Here is a 21,255-nt window from a genome sequence, read left to right on the forward strand (position 1 = left end):
CTGTGGCTCGCCTTATTTCTGGAGGCCATGTCTAGTCTGAGGAAGGGCATCCATAAAGTCAGTTTCTTGAAGGAGGCGGTGGTCAGGGGAGGAAAGTGAGAAAGAACCTCTGACCCTGGTATAACAGGGACATCTTGGGGCCACAGTTGAGGCCACAGGGCACAGCTTCTGTAACTGGGAGGAAAGACTCCCACTGCCGTCCCCTGGGCTCTCACTGGAGCTGCCCCAGGGAAACTGGCCTTGGGGAGGTGGGCAGGGGCCACAGGGCAGGTGCTGAGCTTTTGAAGTCTTACCTGTAAGCAGGGAACAGTTGTTAAAATGCTGATAAGTTCAATGCCACTGCTTGACACTGACCAAGGCTTGGAACGGCTTAAACTTGAGAAGTCCAGCTCACTCGTGGGAGCTGTGGCCAGAACCAGAGCCTGCCGCTTCCACCTGTACAAACACCAGTGAAAGCTGCCCTGGGGGAGTTTTCTTGCAAACGCAGGAAACTAAAAAGTATGTCACTCACACACTGTTAACCAAGGACTGAGCCAATAAATCGTGGGGAGCATGAGGAAGTAGGAATTAGGTTCCCAGTAGGACCCTGCCCGCCCGCCCTCCCGATGCGGAAGTCGAGATGTGAGGACAACATCTCCAGTGAGGGTGAGGTCAGTGCTGGTGGAGGGCTGAGCTAGAGCCCTGTCAGCACTGGGGATGGGCAGCTACACGGTACATGCTGGGGCGCCAGGGCAGACACTGGTTCTGCAGCGGGCAGGGATGGTGCCTAGTGGTCAGGCCACAGAGGGACACTTCCTGGTGCTCATGATGCTGCTGCCTCCACAGCTTTGCTGGGAGTGTTGAAGGTGAGTTGCTGGGAGGCTGAGCCCAGAGAGGAGGAGACCCCAGCAGGCATGGGTTGCTGCCACAGGGCAACTTGATTCACCTGTGGCCTGGCCTTGCCCACCACCTTCAGGACACTGGAGAGAGGGCAGAGTGACCAGAAGAGGCTGCAGATCTTCCTGGTAGTGCAGCAGTTGGTGCATAGGGTCGTAGCTGTGACACGGGTGTGCGGGCCTCGCCACCTGCCTGTGGGACGAGCAAACGCTGAGCTGCTGTCTTCCTGGCCCTAGATCTGACAGACCTCCCCGACTCCTCCTAAATACTTTCTTCTGATAAATAAACCTAGGACCTTGAATTTTTATTCACCGTTCTAAAGTGTTTTCACTCTAGTTTTTGTTTTCTTCCTTGAGGCCCAACCTACCAAATTCTGTGATAATTCTGTCAACCATTTGGCTTTAATAATAGAACATTTCCAAGTCCTGACCAGCATCAGCATTTAGAGCAGTATTTGTCCTTGGAGATACTTGGGAGAAAGTTTGGGTTTTGATGAAATATTACTATAGGCTGGAGATGTAGGTTGGAAAGAAATCAGAGTTGAATGGTTGTGTGTATGGCCTAAACAGCAAAGATTCTTTTCTCAGGTCTTAAGATGGGTCAAAGCTTTGGCTTCCAGAATTGAGGGAAACCTCTGTGTGTGTGTGTGTGTGCGTGCGTGCGTGCGCGCACGCACGCACACTAATGATATCTTGTTCCAGTGGGGAATGCTCTGTGTGGCCGTCTGGCTGTTCCACGGAAATGTATCCATGGTGGGTAGAGAAGGGCTCAGAGCTTCTTCCTAAGCATTTGGTTTCTTCTCCCTCTGCCAGTCACTGTGATGGTGCCAACCTTACCTGCGAAGCCTGCCAGGAGCCTGGAGGCCTGGTGGTGCCCCCTACGGAGGCCTCAGTGAGCACTACCACCCCATACGTGGAAGATACTCCAGAGCCGCCCCTGCATGACTTCTACTGCAGCAAGCTGCTGGATCTGGTCTTTCTGCTGGACGGCTCCTCCAGGCTGTCGGAGGCCGAGTTTGAGACGCTGAAGGCCTTTGTGGTGAGCACGATGGAGCGGCTGCACATCTCCCAGAAGCGGATCCGCGTGGCCGTGGTGGAGTACCACGATGGCTCCCATGCTTACCTTGAGCTCAGGGCGAGGAAGCGGCCCTCGGAGCTGCGGCGAATTGCCAGCCAGGTGAAGTACGCAGGCAGCCAGGTGGCCTCCACCAGTGAGGTCTTGAAGTACACGCTCTTCCAGATCTTTGGCAAAATCGATCGCCCGGAAGCCTCCCGCATTGTGTTGCTCCTGACTGCCAGCTCAGAGCCCAGACAAATGGCCCGGAATTTGGTCCGCTATGTCCAGGGCCTGAAGAAGAAAAAGGTCATCGTGATTCCCGTGGGCATTGGGCCGCATGCCAGCCTCCAGCAGATCCGCCTCATTGAGAAGCAGGCCCCCGAGAACAAGGCCTTTGTGCTCAGCAGTGTGGACGAGCTGGAGCAGTGGAGGGATGAGATTATCAACTACCTCTGTGACCACGCGCCTGAGGCCCCTGGCCCGACTCAGCGCACCCAGGTAGCGCAGGTCACTGTGGGTCCAGGGCTCTTGGAGGTTTTGTCCCCAGGACCCAAGAGAAAGCCCATGGTTCTGGATGTGGTATTTGTCCTGGAGGGCTCAGACAAAATTGGAGAGGCCAACTTCAACCAGAGCAAGGAGTTCATGGCGGAGGTGATCCAGCGCATGGATGTGGGCCAGGACAGCATCCACATCACGGTCCTGCAGTACTCGTACACGGTGACCGTGGAGTACACCTTCCGCAAAGCCCAGTCCAAGGGCAACGTGCTGCAGCATGTGCAAGAGATCCAGTTCCGGGGTGGCAACAAGACCAACACTGGGCTGGCCCTGCAGTACGTGTCTGAGCACAGCTTCTCTGCCAGCCAAGGCGACCGGGAGCAGGCACCCAACCTGGTTTACATGGTCACAGGAAACCCTGCCTCCGATGAGATCAAGCGGTTGCCCGGGGACATCCAGGTGGTGCCCATCGGAGTGGGCCCCGGTGCCAATGTGCAGGAGCTGCAAGAGATCAGTTGGCCCAGCACCCCCATCTTTATCCAGGACTTTGAGACGCTGCCCCGAGAGGCTCCTGACCTGGTGCTGCAGAGGTGCTGCTCTGGAGACACAGTGCCACTCCCCACCCTCCACCCTGCTCTAGGTACGATGGCCCCAGGCGCAGAGGGAGGGCGGGGGCAGCCCCGGTGCTGCCTGCATCCCGCCACCATGTGACTTGGGTTCTAATCCCAGTTCTGTTGCTCTGCCTCAGAGTGCCTGTGTTTCCTTACCTCCCAGGCAGGGGGCTACGTTGTGACCCTTTTCTGGGGGGAGGATCTTTTATGTATGCTTGTAAGTTCAAAGGTAATACAACCCTATTGTCAAAATCTAAACAATACCAAGGAGTGAAAGGCACTATGCTTACTTTACCACCCATCCCCATCCTTGCATGTGTTAGTGAGCTTCCCTGTTCCTGCTACGCAGCACCCAGGATCCGAAACATAAAGGGGGAAAGGCTTCATTTGGTTCAGTTTCGGGAGACTCAGTCCATGGTCAGTAGGCCCAGAAACCTCATGGTGGAAGGGTATTGCAGAGCAAAGTTGCTTAGTGTTGGCCAGGAAGCAGAGCAGGGGAAGAGTTCCAGAGAGGGAGGGGTGAAGGATATGTGTAGCACACAAGGCCATGCCTCCAAGATACACCCCAGCACACCCAGGAGGACAGGAAGTCAGGCGAACTAGGTCCGGAGGCAGCCTGCTTTAGCCTGCCACTTGCTGACTGGATAATTTGGGGCAAGTCCTTAACCTCTGTACGTCAGTCTCCTCTTCTGTAGGATTCGGGTCATAATAGTATTGAGCAAGGTAACTCCACCATATGGCACACGCTCACAAATGGTTTGCTACTTTTCCTGCCATTCTCATTGCCTTCTTCACCAATCTGGCATCTAGTAAACTCCTAGTCCTCGAACACTCTTGTGTGGTATGCTCAGGACCATCCCAGAATAACTTGCTTCCTTTTTAGTGTCTTTTTTTTTTTAGTTTTGAATGAGAGCCACAGATTTTATTTAATCTCCTGTAGTATAGTAATAGCATCACCCGCCCAATCTCAAAATGTGTTCAGGGCAGAGCTTGTTTCCTCTCTGTGATCATGGCTGTGACCAGACATTAACATGGCACTGAACATTTATCACGAGTTGCTCATGGTACCTTCCCCACCCTGTAAGCCTGAGCGTGAACAAGCTCTCTCCCAGGGAGGTGCTGCTGCTGTTCCATTTCTTTCTGACATCTTCTTATTTTGCTGCTCCAGTATTTCACCCACTTCCGGAAGGGTAGCAGTTCTCTTACTGAGGGAGTAGATATCTCCTGCTTTTATTTGTAAGCACTTAAACTTTTGGGTGGAGCTTTCCAATGCCTGCAACCCTGGGGTGCTTAGCCACCCAGAAACATCCATCCCCCCCTCCTCCCTGGCCCTGTCTTGGTAACTATGGTGCCGTGTCATTGGGGGACCCCCAGAACCTGCTGAATCTGATGTCTAGCTGCCTGGGTGGTGGCCAGCCACCTGCGGCACTTGTGTGCTCACCACCCTGGTCCTCTTCACAGACTGCAGCCAACCCTTGGATGTGGTCCTCCTCCTGGATGGCTCCTCTGGCATTCCAGCCTCTTACTTTGAGGAAATGAAGAGTTTTGCCAAGGCTTTCATTTCAAAGGCCAGCATCGGTGAGCAGGCACCTGGAGCAGCCAGTGAAGGAAGGGGCTCCTCTTGGGATCCACTCGGCGCCGAATGAGTTCTCTTTTCTCTTTCCTGTTAGGACCTCATCTCATGCAGGTGTCCGTGCTCCAGTATGGGAGCATCACCACCATCGATGTGCCGTGGAACGTGGCCCAGCAAAAGGAGCATTTACTGGATCTCGTGGAGCTCATGCGGCAGGAGGGAGGCCCCAGCCGGATGGGTAACAGGGATGCCCCAGGCTGGGTGTGCGACTTGCGTTCTGATCTGATTCTTGGCAAAAGTGACTGAGCGTCCTCGCTGGTCACATTGCTCCTTTGCCTGAGTTTCTTCTCCTGTGAAGTGGGGTGCTGGCTGCTCTTCCTGGTCTCCTCTGGATCCTACTGTGTTCCTCTGAGTCTCTGAACCATTCAGCTTTTGAACGACCTGAGGATCCGCCAAGGGATGGACTGATCAGCTGCTGCAGAAACACCTGTTCCTGCAGTCAGTACCAACGTGGTCTGTTCTCCTTCCTTAGGGGAGGCTTTGGCCTTTGCTGTGCGATATGTCACCTCCCAAGTCCATGGGGCCAGGCCTGTGGCCTCTAAGGCGGTGCTCATCCTGGTCATGGATGTCTCTGTGGACTCAGTGGATGTGGCAGCTCAGGCCGCCAGATCCAACCGTAAGTGTCCAGTGCCAATCCTGAATCCTCTCGAGTACTAGAGGGGGAAGCGGTGGGGTTCAGGCTGATTTTAAATATGTTCACACATGACCTGGTTTCAAGCACCCGGTAGTTGTCCAAACTTTGTATGGTTTGGAAATCAAACCCTAAGAAATATGTGTCTGTACTCTGTGTCCCGGGTGATGGAACCTCCACACCTTCCCTTTTTAGAGTGGCATCCTTGTGAGATAGGAGGGGATTGGCGTGAGTTTGAAGTACCCGCTGAGGGGAAACAAGAAGGCAGCAGCATCTTCTGGTGCTGGGAGGGGGAGTAAATCAGGCTGTTGATAAAATGAGCAAGCTGCTCCAGTCCTCAAGATAAGAAGGGGCAGTGGGTAGGAACAGGGTGAGAAGGGTCCGAGCAAAGGTGGCGACAGATCTGACTGAGAACTGACCCTCACCTTCACTGCAATGCATTTCCAGAGCAAAACGTCCACCCAGAGAAGGGACACAGCTCATTTCAAAGCCCACTTTGAGTTATGTGCAAAGGGCTGTGCAGTAACTGAACTTCAAGCTGCCCAAGGATCCCTGCCTTTTTCAGAAAAATTCACAAATACTTAATGATATGCCTTTGAGGCCCTATAAAGTGAAATTTGTCTTTTGTTAGGGGGCCTCTGTGGAGCAGCCTGCTTTTCTTTCTAGGGGGTGCCTATGGCATAGCCAGCTTTGATTGTTTTCATAATAAAAATTCCAATTAAACTTTGAGCTATCAATTCATGCTGTTGCTTCAGTTTTTAATTTCTATCACCACTGATGCAAGGACCCACGCTAGCCAGTGACAACCTCACCCTGTACCCCACCACCACTGTCACCCTATCCCACCCTCTACCACCTGCCCCTGGATGATGGAGGCAGCTGTCTAAAGGGAACCTTGGCTTCCACTCCTGCCCCTTGCTGTTCATTGTCATTGTTCATTGTTCATTGTCAACACAGCAGCCAGAGTGACCCTTTACCATCGAAGAAGCCCTGTCACTGCTCTGTGCCAGGCTTGGCTGGCTTTCTGTTGCCTTCAGAGGGTGCAGTAGGTCCCTGCCATGGCCTACAAGGCTGTGCACAATCCATGCCCTCCTCCCTGGCTGTGCCTGGCTTGCCCAGCTCCAGCCGCTTGGTGCATACGCTTCTGCCCCTGTCCTGGTCTTCACAGTCACTGTCCTCTGCCTGGGATGATGGTCCCTCAGATGGCCTCTTGGCTTCTTTTGTCCTTATTTCATGTCTGTGTCCAAATGCTGTCTTTTCACTGTACACTGCCCCAACCACCGTTTATGGAACAGTAACCCCCTGCCCCGCCGGGAAGTCCATTTCTCCTTATCCCCCTTTGTTTTCCCCAAACACTGACCCACATCTGAAATACTCTTACTAACTTTTTTTTGTGTTTGTTATCTTTCTGTCCCCAGTGTAAGCTGTGTGAGAACAGGGCACAGGGACTTTCTCTGCTTGGTTCACTGCTCTATCCCCATTGCTTGCAATAGTAGGAGCTCCTTAACATTTGTTGGCTGAGTGACTGTCTGCGTCATAGGGTTGGTCTGTGTGTGCAGGCGGGAACACATGAAGTTCCATACAGGTCTTGGACACAGTGTCAGGCCAGCCCATTGCAAACCCACTTGAGCAGACTGTGTCCTATTCCTTTGCTAACTCCAGGAGTGACAGTGTTCCCCATTGGAATTGGGGACCAGTATGACCAGAGGCAGCTGAGGATCTTGGCGGGCCCAGACGCCAGCTCCAGTGTGGTGCAGCTCCCTCGAGTGGAAGACCTCCCCACCATGGTCAGCGTGGGCAATTCCTTCTTCCACAAACTGTGCTCTGGTAAATCTTATAATATCCTTTTACTCCCTCAAAAATCCATTAAGCCAAAGCAAAACCTAAAATCATAAAACAAAACAAAATTCCATGCTAGAAATTCCTGGTTGCTCATGTATAACACTGAACCTTAAGTGAACATTATTATATAGACCAGGACCTTTAGGTTTCTGCCTGTGGAAGGCATATACTGCAGACCTCCAGTTCTACCAGGAGGTCTTTGGTCACAGTCCTTCTTCCACTTGAACTGTCTGCTTCAGCAGAAAGGACTTACACAAAAGAGTCAGAAGACACAGCGGCAAGCCCAGCTCCACAGGACACGGTCCCATACTCACTGGAGAAGACCAGAAAGGGCTTCAGGATTATGACAAGAGACTCTAACATCACAGGACCACAGGTTAATTTGAGTTTAGATTAGAAACTTAAAAAATACATGATCTTTGGGCCTGTTTTTATACATAAGGGGTGATCAAAAATATGGCAAATATTTAAATTAAAAAAATTATTACAGCAAAAGACACATTGCTATTAGTCCTCCCTCAAAACTCCTCCTGTCCACATCAAACACACTTATCCTGTCATTTTGCCGAGTTCTGAAGCAGTTCTGGAGGTCGTCTTTTGTGTGTCTTTATGAGGTGCAATGAAAAGCAAGGTGAACACTGCTCCCGTGTGCCATCCAACAGAAAGCAGGCGTGTGAGCACATTACGGTGCGTCCTTATCCACCTTATTCACCAAATATGGCTCCATTCAACAAGTGGCTCTTCCCCACAGTCAAAATGACCACGAGAGGTAGACATTTTGCATGGATTCAGGCCCCGAGGCAGCCAGGACAGCGCAACTAAAGACATGAAAAAGCACTTTGAGATGCTTCGGAGAGTGGCAAGAGCAATGGAGGGTGTGCTCTGAGCAAGGCGGAGTCTTTGAGCAGGACGAATGGCAATGTAAATTTAATCCTTTACCATATTTTTCAATCACCCCTTGTATTTTTGTCAAAGCATCCTTCAGAGTTATTACATCTCTTTCGTAGTGGTCACTGTCCTGGTGTAATCTTTTTGCTGGATCTGTTTCCGGTTTTCAGGATCTTGCTTCATACATCCTCCTTCTTGAAAGTGGTCTATGTAGAAAAGGACATAATAACTGTGCAGCTGTAAAAATGCATCGCCATGAGAGCACTGGTGTTGCTAGCGTCAGAATGACTAGTTACTGTCACCACAGATGGCGTCTGAGGAATAGTAGTGTTGGCCTCTTCGTCGTAGGCCCCCTTGTGTCCACTGTGGAACTCACTGGGGTCCTTTCAGGGTTGAGGCGACTTCAAGGATGAGACCGGGCAGCCCAGCAGACATTATGCATGGCCTACAGTGTCTGAGTGATAGCAGGGAATTCAGGTCTCATTTGTGTCTCTTGCAGGGTTTGCTAGAGTTTGCGTGGATGAGGACGGGAATGAGAAGAGGGTAAGTTCCTCTGATGACTTTGACAGACAGATGAGAAATGTGTGTTTGAGGGCCTTGGCCCTTCTTTGGGGACGCTTTTGCCTCCTTTGGTCTTGGAACGCTTTCATCTTTGTCCCGTTCTCCTCCTTACTGTCATCCTCTTTGGGAAGTCCACCTGTGCATTTCCTGTTCTGCTCCAGCCTTGTGTACTGCCCCTGGTGTCCAGTCCTGCTCCCTGTGTCTGTGGAGGCGGTTGGTTGGGGGATGATGAGCTTAGCCCTGGGACGCCTCATCCTTCTCCCTGCCAGAACCTGTGTTTTCCTCTGCAGCCTGGGGACGCCTGGACTTTGCCAGATCAGTGCCACACAGTGACCTGCCTGCCGGATGGCCAGACCATGCTGCAGAGTCACCGGGTCAACTGTGAGCAGGTGCCCAGGCCTTTGTGCCCCAACAGCCAGGCCCCTATTCGGGTGGAAGAGACTTGCGGCTGCCGCTGGACCTGTCCCTGTGAGTCCTCTGCTACCCCTGCCTGGCCCGGGTTAGAGGAGCAGTGATTATCCGGGCTTGTGAAGAGCTAGCTCGGAAGCCGGCAGCCACGCTCCCATGTTCTCTGAGGGTCTCGGGTCACTGCTCTCTTCCTCTGTCTTTGGGACGCCCTTCCCCAGATGATGCATGGCCAGCAGGAAGGGTTGCTTTTCTGAGGTCAGTCAACCCTGGAATCTGTGTGTTTGAGCTTTACCAGTGGGTGTGGAGCAGTGCAAGAGAAGCCTCCAGCAAGCGCTCCAGCTGCACCTACAGCGGTATGGGGTGGGTGTGACAGGTGCGATCAGGGTGCCAGGTGTAAGAGGAGGATGTAGTCAAGTTATCCAGGGTGGTGGGAGCCCCCACCGCACGTTGGGAGGAGTGGCTGCTTGCGAGGAGCCTTACTCAGCGGTGGGGGTCTCATAACCGTTATGTCAGTGGAGTAGCTATAATTGTGGGATGTCATCAAGACTTCACTTTATATCTCACTCTCTCTGGAGTTTATTTAGGGGGACAGGTTTCTCTGCTGGCCTGGATGCTGTTTCTGTTTATTCAGAAGGAAGCAGTGGTCACTTTAAGTTAGCATACAAAGTTGATTACTAACTAAACGCTCACTACCGTGTAATAATCAAGTTTGAACCTGATTAGAGTTAAAACACCTCCCCAGGCCCAGGTAGGGCTGCTTGCTGCCAGGAAAGGGGAGTACCAGCTTCCCTGATGGCTCAGTGCAGGGAGAGAGACCCAGACCCACATGGGGCAGGAGGCTCCGAGGCTGTGTAAGTGGTGTGCGCTCTGGCCTGGCACGTGCTGACAGCAGCCGCTTTCTCTTGCCAGCTGTCTTTGAAATTCCCCCAAATTCCCTCACTATGTTCCTCCGGGCTTCAGGAAGTAGTCTCTGTACCTTGGCTGGCTGCTGCTTCTCTCCCACAAAACCTCTGGCATTCAACCTCTCCTAGCCTCTTTCTCTTTCGTCGTCTTCCCCACTCTCTGGCGGAAGTTCTCTAGACAGCATCACTACCGATACTTCCTTCTGTGGGTCTCGTGTCTGGTCCCCAGCATCCTATGCCTCTGTCCCACCACTGAGACCAAACAAGCAACTCTTCTGCTTTCACAGAGAGCAGGACTCAGTCTTGCTGCCGGGCCACCCCTGACTATAGGTTTCTCAGTAGGTTGCCACTTACTGGTCCAGTGCTTTCCATTCACTCCCAGAACACAGTCCTATCCCTTGGAGTGGCTTCCAGCGAGTCCTGCTACCAGGTCTGGCTCCTGCTTGGCCCTCTCGGGGTCTGCACAACACAGAAGCTTCTGTCTTCACATAAATCCCTTTTCAGCGTCCACCTGTCAGCACCCCTTTAAGGCTGCTATACCCCAGAGTGAGTGAAGGCCTGTAGGGGTGATAAAACCAGATGTCAGATATTTACAAAAAGTTTTAACTTAAAAATATTTAAAGTTTGAATACTCTCAGACTTATAAAATTGTATAAATGCTACAAGGATTTCTTACATGCCTTTACCCGACTGTTATCTTATATAATCACAGTATAATGATCAAAACTGGAAATTAATATGGGTAAGAATACAGTGGGCTCTCAAGTTATGACCGGCCTGACATACAAATGGCTTGGGTTAAGTAGGTCAGTGGAAGGTTCATCTGCCTCTTGCCATCTATAGCTTGTGCCCAGGTAAATATCCAGATCTCAGCTGTACTGACTTAGTTACTACCAGGTCTTGGGAACAGATTGAGTTTGTAAGTCAAGGGTCCACTGTACTATCTTATTTACGGTTTGCCAACTCTTCTACTAATGCTCTTTGTTTTCGGGTCCAGGAGTCAGTCCAGAATCACAGGATCTCTTTAATTTGGAACAGTATCTTAGCCTGTTCTTTTTTTTTTGGTACCGGGGATCGAACTTGGGACCTTGCGCTTGTGAGGCAGGCGCTGGAACCACCGAGCTAAATCCCCAGCATAGCCTGTTCTTTTTATGATGCAGATGCTTTTGAAGAATACTAGCCAGCAGTTTTGAGAATGTCCTTCGACTTGGCTTAAATCCAAGCTATGCATTTTTTCAAGAACCCACGGAAGACACGCTCTGCCCTCTGAGACACACTCGCCTGTCGGCTTGCCCGCTGTTGGTGCTGCTATGTGCGATCACTGGGGTTGGCAGGGCTCCCTGGGCTCCTGCACTGTAAAGTCATGATGTTCCTCTTTGCATGTAATAATTGTCATGTGAGACATAGTCTAAAACTACAAAAATATACCTTTACCTACCAAGTTTGGCATCCACTGATGATTCTTGGCTGAAATTTATTTTTTTTACCTTGGTGTTTGCCAAATAGAAATTTTCAATTTCCAGCATTCCTCCACATTGCTTGGTTGGAACTGTATTGAAAGAAAGAAATTTTCCTTCTCTATAATTAGTTTATTTGTTCAATTAATTACTGTATTGGTATGGACACATGGATTCTTGTTTTATCTGTGTGGTATAGTCAATTACCAGCATTAATTATTTTCTTGCACCAGTTGCCCCAGACCTGGCTCCTGGGAGTCCATTCAGTTTGGCTCCTGTGTTCTTTTGATCTATTTTCATTGCTTCCTTTCTCAGCGGGAAGCTTGGCTGCCACCGTTCACTATAAGTTCACTTATTCTAGGGCACACATAAATTAGTTTCAGAATTGCTCACCCTTTAATGAAAAACAAATCTACAAACTGGAGTCCCCTATCTGTGTACAATTCTGTCTTTAAACTTGGAGTAAACTTTTATTTTCCAGAGTTACTTAGGTTAGTCCCCACCCCACCCCACTCTGCCAGTGCAGTTGTGTTATTACCCTTGGCTTACTTTGTTTTGTTTGTACTCCATTTGGGGCTTTCTTATCCCCTTCTTTGTCTGTTTTTAGCACATAAAGCATGGGGATGGTTTAAATGTCTGAACTTTCCAGGCACCTCAGAAGTATCTCCCTCTCGTTCTCTTCCCTCCATCTTCTCATCCATCCCACTCAGAACCCAGAGATTACTAATCCCAGGCGTGTCTGGTTCACCCCTCCTGCAGTTCTTTCTATTAAAACTAGCTCTGCCTTTCCCGTCTCCAAATCACATTCTGTGAATCATTCCAGGTGAATTCAAAGAGCGCTTCTTAGTACTTTATTTTATGCCATGGTTATTTACCTTTTCCATGCATGTAGATTTAAGTTGTTTCCAATATTTTGCAATTACAAACCATGCTTCAGAAGTGACCATGAGTACATGAACTTCCTTCCCTACGCCGCAGGTGTGTCTTCGAGGTCAATTCTGAGAGGGGCGATTTGGGGTTCAAAGGCAGATGTGTGTGCACGTCTGTTAGATGCTGCTAGACTCTCTTCTGAAAGGCAAGGCTCAGCTGTGCCAAACTGGAATCCCCTCAGTCTTATTTTCCATTAGCAACCTACAAAAGTCTGTTTCCTCATGGCTTTGCCAGCAGATGGTGTATTTTATAGTTTTTATTCTATGCCAGTTTCTTACTTTTCAGGTAGGGAATGGTATCTCAGTGTACTTGATATTCAGTTTTCTAATAGTGAGTGAGGTTAAACCTCTTTTCATATGTTTAAGTGCCATTTTATATCTATTTTGTGAACAATCTTCTCCTTTTCTCCCGTTTTAAGAACTGCAGTAGACTGTGTAACAGGGGGTCTACTCTCAGTAAATCCCATGTGTGTAGCACAGTGCTGGTAGCTGTTGCACATTGTTGTGTAAGCAAATCTCTGGAACATTTTTGCCTTGCATGGCTGTAACGCTGTACCACTGAGCAGCCTTGAAATCACCACTGTACTTTTTGCTTCTGTGACTTTGACTATTTTACAGACTTTGTGTGAGTGGATTCATGTAGTTTTTGTCTTGCATGACTGACATATTTTCCTTTGCACAATGCCCTCAAAGTTCATCCATGTTGTAGCAAATGAAAGAAGAATCATTTTCTTTTTAAAGCCTGAATAATACGCCATTGTCTTAGTCACTTTGCTGTCACTGGAGAAAATCTCCAACACGCACAATCTAAAGGAGGAGAGGCTTGTTTTGGCTCACGGTTTTCATCCACAGTCTGCTGGCTTCAAGGCAGACACAGGATGGCAGAGGGGCCTGGCGGAGGAAAAGCTGCTCAACCCATGGCGGCCAGGAGGAGAGAGAGGAGGAGGAGCCAGGACGAGAGTGCACTTTTCCTGCTCACCCCTCCCAGCGACCACCTCCAACCACGCCCTCCTCATAGCAGACTCAGCTGCTGGGCTCTTTAAAGCCGGGGTTCACAGATGCAAATGGCACTGCCACCATCCAGTCACCTTCCAGATGCATGAGGCTTTTGGGACACATTTTTATCTCGACCATAACAACTATGCCCTATCTATCTGTCTGCCTTCCTATCTATCTATCTATCTGTCTACATCACATTTCTTTATTTTTCTGTTGGTGCTTGAGTTGGTTGTTTTTATCTGCATTTTTTGGGGGGATTTTGAGACAGGGTCTCTGTAGCTCAGGTTGGCCTTGAACTGGAGGCTGTCCTCCTGTGTCAGCCTCCTGAGCTCTGGGATTATAGGTGTGTGCTACATGCCCAGCTCTGTTGGATATTGTGAATAATGCTATGGTGAGTATGGAAATGTAAGATATCTAACTGAGATCCTGAATTGAATGCTTTTGGATGAATACCCAGAAGTGGAATTGCTGGGTTATGTGGTAATACTATTTTCAATATTTTGAGAAACTCCTGACAGTTTTTCATTGTGGCTACATGATTTTACATCCCATCAACACTGCACAAGGGAATGTGCTTTCTCCACATTCTCTCTAACACTTGTTATTTCTATTTTTTAAAAAATGGGCAACCTAACATGTATGAAGTTATACCTCCTTGCATTTTTTATTTGCATTTCCTTGATATTAGTAATGTTGGATATTTTTCCAGCTGGCTCTTTGTGTATCCTCTTTGGAGAAGATACCTATTCAACTTTTTTTTTTCTTTTCTTTTTTTTCTGGTACCAGGGATCAAACTCAGGACCTTGTGCTTGCAAGGCAGGCGCCAGAACCACTGAGCTAAATCCCCAGCCCACCTATTCAAGTTTTGAAAAAACTGTTCTAAAATCAAATCAGTGTGTGTGTGTGTGTGTGTGTGTTTTGCTATTGAGTTGTAGGAATTCCTATATTTTCAGTATACCAACTCCTTATCAAGTGCATGGTTTGTGTTGTATTTGTGTGTGGAACGTTCCCCGAAAGCCTCGTGTCCTCAGAGGTGGAGCTTGTGGGAGGTGATTGGATTAGGGGGCTACAGTTGACTTGCTGTTAGGAGGTGGAGACTTGTTAGAAATTTTTTGCACAGAGGTCTTCAAAGTAACTCATGGTTTATCTTTTGGATGTTTTTTAAAAATCAAAAATTTGATTTATTAATTGTTTACTTTTAAATTTTTTATGATTTTCTCCCTTTATCTTATTTTCTTTTTTGAATTTTCTCTGAGCTTACTATTTGTGTGCTTTTTCATTCCATTGAAATTGAGAATTTCACTTTTTCTTTCATTTTTGTTGAGAGAAGTGTTCAGTGCTGTGAATTTTCCTATAATCACTTTAAATGCATCCCAGTGAGTGTGATATATAATATCTTCATTATCATGGTTTCTTTTAGATTCTGTAATATTAGTTTACAGTTTCCATTTTCCTCAAGATTTATATAATATATATTAAAAAATCCAAGTGTGAAGGCCTTTCTTAAAAATAAAAAACCCTTCTGATTTTATTGTACTGAATTCAGAGTGCTGTTTTGTAATAGTTCTACTTTATGGAAGTTACTCTTATTTTATTTATGATCTAATATGTAATTGAGTTTTTGAAAGTGTGTTCTGTATTATCAGGGGGTAGAGTTTGATATCTCTCCACCATTAGAGCTAATGTTTTCTAATTTTTTAAATTCATTAAGTTTATTGGTACATTTTAGTTATACAATATGATGACATTCATCATTGGGAACTTGTACCTTTACATGATATATCTTAGTTCCTATTTTTTCCCCATTCCCTGTGCTCCCTTCACCCCCTCCACCCTTCCCTATTTACAAAGACTTCGTTTCCATTTTTTCATTTTCTCATATTTTTTCCTTTCCCTTCTTTCCTTTCCCCTATCCCTGCCACTTTCCCTTCCCCTTTGGACCCTTTCTTCCTGTTTTACATTATGTATTATACATTTTGATCTTTATTTACACTTTCAGTTTCTCACACCAGAGAAACTGTTTAGTGTTTACACATGTGTGTCTTATTTATTTCACTTAAGAGTATCGCCTCAATGTGCATCCTTTTAGCTGGTTTCTCATTCTTTATGGCTGAGTAGTACTCCATTTTATAAAACACACACACACATCTTTTTTATCCAGACTCCAGTTGGTGGGCAATTGGGCTGTTTCCAAGCTTTAGCTATACTAACTGTGCTGCTGTGAACATGGGTGCACATATATTGCTGTGGTATGATTCTTTTAATTCTTTTGAGAAGATACCCAGCAGGGGAATAGCGGGGTCAAATGGGACCTCTAATCCTAGTTTTTTGAGGTATCTCCATATTGATCACCACAGTGGTTGGACCACTCTGCACTCCCACCAATAGTGGAGAAGGGTTCCTTTCTCCCCACAACCCTGCCAGCATTTGTTATTGGTTGATTTCTTTTTTTGTTTTGGTTCCGGGGATCGAACTTGGGATCTTGTGCTTGCGAGGCAGGCTGTGGAACCACTGAGCTAAATCCCTGGCCCTGGCTGATTTCTTGATAGTAGCCATTCTTTCTGAAGTGAGGTGGAATCAGTTTTCTGATTTTTGTTGTTTAAATCTTCTATATTCCTGATTATTTTTATCTACTCTGAGAGTGGTTGTGTAAAATTTTCCTATTATTAGTGTGTCAATCTGCATCTCCTGTAGTTTTTGTTTCATGAAGATATTTACATTGTTTGCTGGTGCATAGGTAGCTACAGTTGTTATATTTTCAGTGTTAATTCTAGTGTTCAAAATACAATAATGATTATTTTACTTTCCTCATCCTTCTTCCTTGCTTTCCATTTTGTAGTTCTATAATTGCTACTTTTTCAAAGCCCATAATATTTGCACATTTCCCACTCTTCTTTTAGTTCTAGATTGGTAATTTCATGAAGATGGTCACTTTCAGTTATTTGGATAACATTTCCTGGTCATCTCTTGGAAGAAACTTGTTCCCTAGTAGATTTTTCAAGAAAGGCTTATGGGCCCAGAATTCCACAAATTCTTGTATATTTAAAATAGTTTTTCTACAGCCTTGATGCTTGGAGAGCACTTGGTTAGATACAAAATTCTTGATTTACTTTTTCACTGAGTTTCCTCTTTTTTTGGTACCAGGGATCGAACTTGGGTCCTTGTGCTTGCAAGGCAGGCTGCGAAACCATGGAGCTAAATCCCTGGCCCGAGTTCTCTATTTTAGTTAAAAATAAATTTAGTAGCTAAGCTAAGCTACTAAATTATATAAAATTTGCATGTATTATATCTTTGAACTTACAATCGTTCTAATTTTCTCTCTTCATTTTTAGCTTCTTGCTTTCCTCCGTATTTTTTAAGTAGTACTTAGGGGAATGGCCTCATTGTTACCCTGGTCTGTGTGTTTAACACGCTTGGGTCACATTTCCTCTGCCACTGCTCCCCTCTCTCCTTCCTTCCTCCACCCCCACCCCTTCCCCCTCTTTAACAATCTGCTTTCTACTTGTCTGCCACTACTACTTACTTCTTCCTGTCCTTCTCCTCATCCTCTTCCTCCTTTTTCCTTCTCTTCTCTTTTATTCTTCATGTAAGAGAAAACAAAATATTTAACTTTCTGAGTCAGGCTTATTTGCTTAACATGATGATCTCCAGTTCCATCCATTTTCCTGCAAATGACATGACTCCATTCTTCTTTATGGGTGAGTAATATTCCACAGTGTATATTTGTCATATTTTGATCCATTCATCTGTTGATGAGCATTGAAACTGTTTCCACTCTAACTGTTGTGAATTGTGATGCAATAAATATGGGTATGCAAGTATCCCTGTAATATGCTGTTTTTAATTCTTTTGGAAATATATCCAGGAGTGTTATAGCTGGATCAAATAGTATCTCTATTTGTAGTCTTTTGAGGAACCTCTGTACTGATTTTTATGGTGGCTGTATTAATTTACATTCCCATCAACAGTGTAGAGGCATTCCTTTCCTATATTCTCAACAGCATTTACTGTTTGGTTTTTGTTTTTGTATTCTTTTTTTTTTTTTTTGGTACCAGGGATCAAACTAAGGTCCTTGTGCTTGCGAAGCAGGCAGCAAAACCACTGAGCTACATCCCCGGCCCTGTTTTTGTATTCTTGATGATAGCCATTCTGACTAGGGTGAGTGGAAATCTTTGTAGTTTTGATTTGTATTCCTGAAATGGCTAACTATGTTACTTTTTTCATTGCTGAGACAAAATACCCAACACTCACAGTTAAAGGAGGAAAGGTTCAGTTGGCTCACAGTTGTAGAGGACTCAGTCCATAGTCAGCTGGCTCCAAGGAAGGGAAGCATAGCAGAGGAGAAACAGCTTATGGCAGACAGCAAGCAAAAGGCAGCAAGGCACAAGCAAGCGATAAGCAACAAGCCCTGACCACTGCTCTTTCTGTCCCTTATATTTCACCCAGGCCACCTGTCTTTAGGATGAATGCACTCACACCCTTGATCCCAGCAGCACAGACCCTAGATCCATCCACTTCCAAAAAGCCCAACCTGTGATCATATATGGCTTTGGGGGACATTTAGATACTAGCCATTGACACTAAAGGTGGTGAACATTATTTCATATACTTATTGGCCATTTTTACTTCTTTTGAGAAGTGTCTATTTGATTCATTTGCCCATTTATTGACTGGTTTCTTTGGTGTTATGTTTTTTGGATTGTTTATATATTCTAGATATTAATCTTCTGTGAGAGAGCAGCTGGTAAAGATTTTCTTCCATTCTGTAGTCTGTTTCTTCACTTTGTTCATTGTTTCCTTTGCTGTCCAGAAGTCACTTTAAAAACATTTTTACACTTGGATAACAGTCACCTTTTTGATGACAGTTTTAGAGAAATTCTAGGATCCCTCTCTACTTCTCTTCTCCTTATACTTTTTCATGGACTTATAATTGTGTGCCCTTGCTCAGGACAAAGGTGGGTAAAGAATAAGTGATTGCTTCCTGGGCTTCAGTGTTTTTTCTCATCACGTTTTATCTACAGTTATTTTAAAGTTTGGGTAATTCTCTGTTTTCTGGTTAAGCAGAAGGCATGCTTTTTGCACCACAGTTTGATTTGTTCTTATTGTTCTGTGTTGTGCTTGGAGGATGTGTGGAGAGATGTTGACCTAAAGTCATTCTTGTCTTTGGTACTCTGGATCTCTTTCTTTCTTTTTCCTTCCAGTGCTGGGGATTGAACCCAGTGCTTCAAGCATGCTAGTTGAGAGGTAGACTGAGCTTTACCCCAGCTCCTACATGACTGTGGATATTTGAATGTGGTCTCTCAATTCTTTTTGGTGCCTGGTAACCATCACATTTTGACACTCAGCCATAAGTTTTGATAGAATACTCTGTCAGAGATATTTCTATTGTCATTGAGAAAGATAATGAGTAGGAAGACATTGAGGAAAAGGAGAGATAAGATAAAATAATGTCAGGAGATGTTTATGAGTGGTATACTTTACTCTGTGATAATATTTTATTATGTGATTCTTGTGTATAAATTTTAAAATTGGTTCAGTTAATTTTTTCCATGTCTTGAACATGGGCATGTGTTAATATATATGCAGCTCATTAAAACTGACCAATACACTAGAGCACAATGTGATGGTTTGTTGGGAGGTAACTTGCTATTACAGACATGAAGGAAACTCAGGTTCTAGTACACTTGAAATGTAGAAATTCTATTACTACAATTAAATGTTCTTTGTGGCTTTAGTTTATTCTTAAGATTTATAGACCTGTTTATTAAACGTACACATGCATGTAATGCACTACTAGGTAGGCAATTATTTTTTACTATCAGTAATTCTCACAATAGTCCCCAAAGGCAGCTGTTACAATCCCATTATACAGAAGAGCTAGGAGAAGGTTTAAAGTGTGGTAATTTATCCAAGGTCAAAGGGCAAGTGAGTGGAAGAGCAGAATTCACATCTGAGCTTCTGTGGGTCTGAAGTGTACATTCCATGCTCACAGTTGGCCCGATAGTGGGCAGAACCATTTTCATTGGCTTTGTAAGTGTGAGCCAAAACCATTTCTTTGGCTTACAGTTGATGATATCCTTATGGTAGTAGGGGCTGACTCATTCGTTAACTTGAAAATATTAACAGCTGAAGTATTGAGGATAGTGTTAGTCACATGTCTCTAACAAAATACCTGAGATAATCAGTTTAAAAAGAGGAAAGATTTATTTTGGCTCACAGATTTAAGTCCATAGTTGGTTGGTCCTATTGCTTTTGGGCCTGTGGTGAAACAGAATATCATGGCTGGAGTATGTGGCAGAAGAGGCTGTTTGCTTCTTTTCAGCCATGAAGCAAAGAGAGAAGAAAGGGCCAGTGTCCCAATATCCTCTCAAGGCCAAACCCCCAATGACCTATTTCCTCCCACTAGGCCCCACCTTTTAAAGGTTCCACCACCTCTCAGTAGCTCCATAGACTGGGGACCAAGCTTTCAACACATGGTCTTTGGGAGACACTTACTCAACCATAAATGGGGTCATGTGCAATAAGATGCCAGCAGATCAGTAGCATTCAGTCCTGTCACTTAGAAATGACTGAATGCTTAAGGAACTGGGGGCTTTGGAGTGGAAGAACTTCTGGGGAGGCCACTCAGTGGTGAGAAATGGTGCATCCATACCTGTTATCTGTCAGTGGCTGTGCTACCTGGACAGTTTCTGTGTGGGTGGAGGAGCCCCAGGGCTAGCGAGGAGGGAAGGATGCTGGCGTGGCCTCTGCCCTGCTGAGCCTGCTGCTTTGTTCTTGGGCTTTTGTTTTCCTGCCATTGTAGATGTCATTGTAATTTGTCTGGGAAGCTCATCTCCAACTCCACAGAGGTCCAAAATTAGCTTTTGAGTTATTGGTGGCAGTGGTACCTTCAAAGTGGGAAATTTTACCTGATCATCTTATGTAGCCACACAATGATTAATATTCACAAATGGTACTTTCAGAGAAATCTTGATGGTTTGCTGATCCTGTGAATGAATGAGGGTCAAATGTGGGAGCTCTGAGACCCAACCATTTGTTTTGGCACCAGAAATATTTCTCTTGTGCAATCTCTTAAGGGATAAAGTCCACACAGCCTCTTGCACCATTAGTCACTTGGCCGCTGAATGGACACACGTGTGGTTAGGTGCATTTTCTTCACAATGAGATCATAAGCTCACAACTTGCTTAGCTCCTCATGATTTCCATGAGCCATAACACCCCTGGAACTTAGCTTTGTTTCCTGGGCCAAAGCATCCCTATGGAGTGGATCATTCACTTTGCATATGCACATTTTTTGGAAGTGTGGTTCTATAACTTGCCACATTTTTATGGAACAGTTTTCCTTCTAAACGTTCTCCAGGAAAACATTTAATGGCCATGTGTTACTTACTTGGCCCTCTCTACCTCAAAGCCTAATTTGTAATGAGGAAGGGATTAGGCTGTAGGACTCCCAGGAGCCCTTGGAGGCCACGCTGTACCGGGCTGGGTACAGGCTGGTCACACTGCCCTCTGCATGCTGCAGGATGGAGTTTTGGATAATGTTGCAACCGCCCTGCTGTTCCCCATCCAGGTGTGTGCACGGGCAGCTCCACTCGGCATATCGTGACCTTTGATGGGCAGAATTTCAGGCTGACTGGCAGCTGTTCCTATGCCTTGTTTCAAAACAAAGAGCAAGACCTGGAGGTGATTCTGCACAATGGTGCTTGCAGCCCTGGGTCAACACCAGTCTGTATGAAGTCCATTGAAGTGAAGCACGGGGGCCTCTCGGTTGAGCTGCACAGCGACATGGAGGTGAGAGGTGCTTCCCGTGGGGACCCTGGCATGCACAGCACATCAGTGAAGCCACATGGAGCTGGTGGCCGCTGGTTTCAGCTGGTGCTGCTCTTAGGGACTCAGCCTTTGCCTGTTTGTGGAGTGCCGCCTTCTTTCCAGGGGTTTATTGCTTTTCTCTTGTCTTGGCATGATTT

The 21,255-nt window shown here is 46.4% G+C and overlaps 1 protein-coding gene across 10 annotated transcripts in view; it reads left to right on the forward strand.

Moving 5' to 3' along the window:
* Positions 1-21,255, forward strand: part of Vwf (von Willebrand factor) — a 138,444-nt gene that overhangs the window by 64,233 nt on the left and 52,956 nt on the right. For all 10 annotated transcript variants that reach the window (XM_087214183.1, XM_087214185.1, XM_087214181.1 and 7 more), the window contains 8 exons: positions 1,689-3,067; positions 4,500-4,616; positions 4,709-4,849; positions 5,144-5,287; positions 6,965-7,129; positions 8,532-8,575; positions 8,884-9,061; positions 20,859-21,079. In XM_087214183.1, coding sequence (XP_087070309.1) covers positions 1,689-3,067; positions 4,500-4,616; positions 4,709-4,849; positions 5,144-5,287; positions 6,965-7,129; positions 8,532-8,575; positions 8,884-9,061; positions 20,859-21,079 — 2,389 coding nt within the window. The remainder of the gene's footprint in view (positions 1-1,688; positions 3,068-4,499; positions 4,617-4,708; positions 4,850-5,143; positions 5,288-6,964; positions 7,130-8,531; positions 8,576-8,883; positions 9,062-20,858; positions 21,080-21,255) is intronic.

The sequence above is a fragment of the Heterocephalus glaber genome, unplaced genomic scaffold, assembly GCF_053883595.1.
Source record: "Heterocephalus glaber isolate CG9 unplaced genomic scaffold, H.glaber_assembly_v1.0 deba00001444, whole genome shotgun sequence".
Taxonomy (NCBI): Eukaryota; Metazoa; Chordata; class Mammalia; order Rodentia; family Bathyergidae; genus Heterocephalus; species Heterocephalus glaber.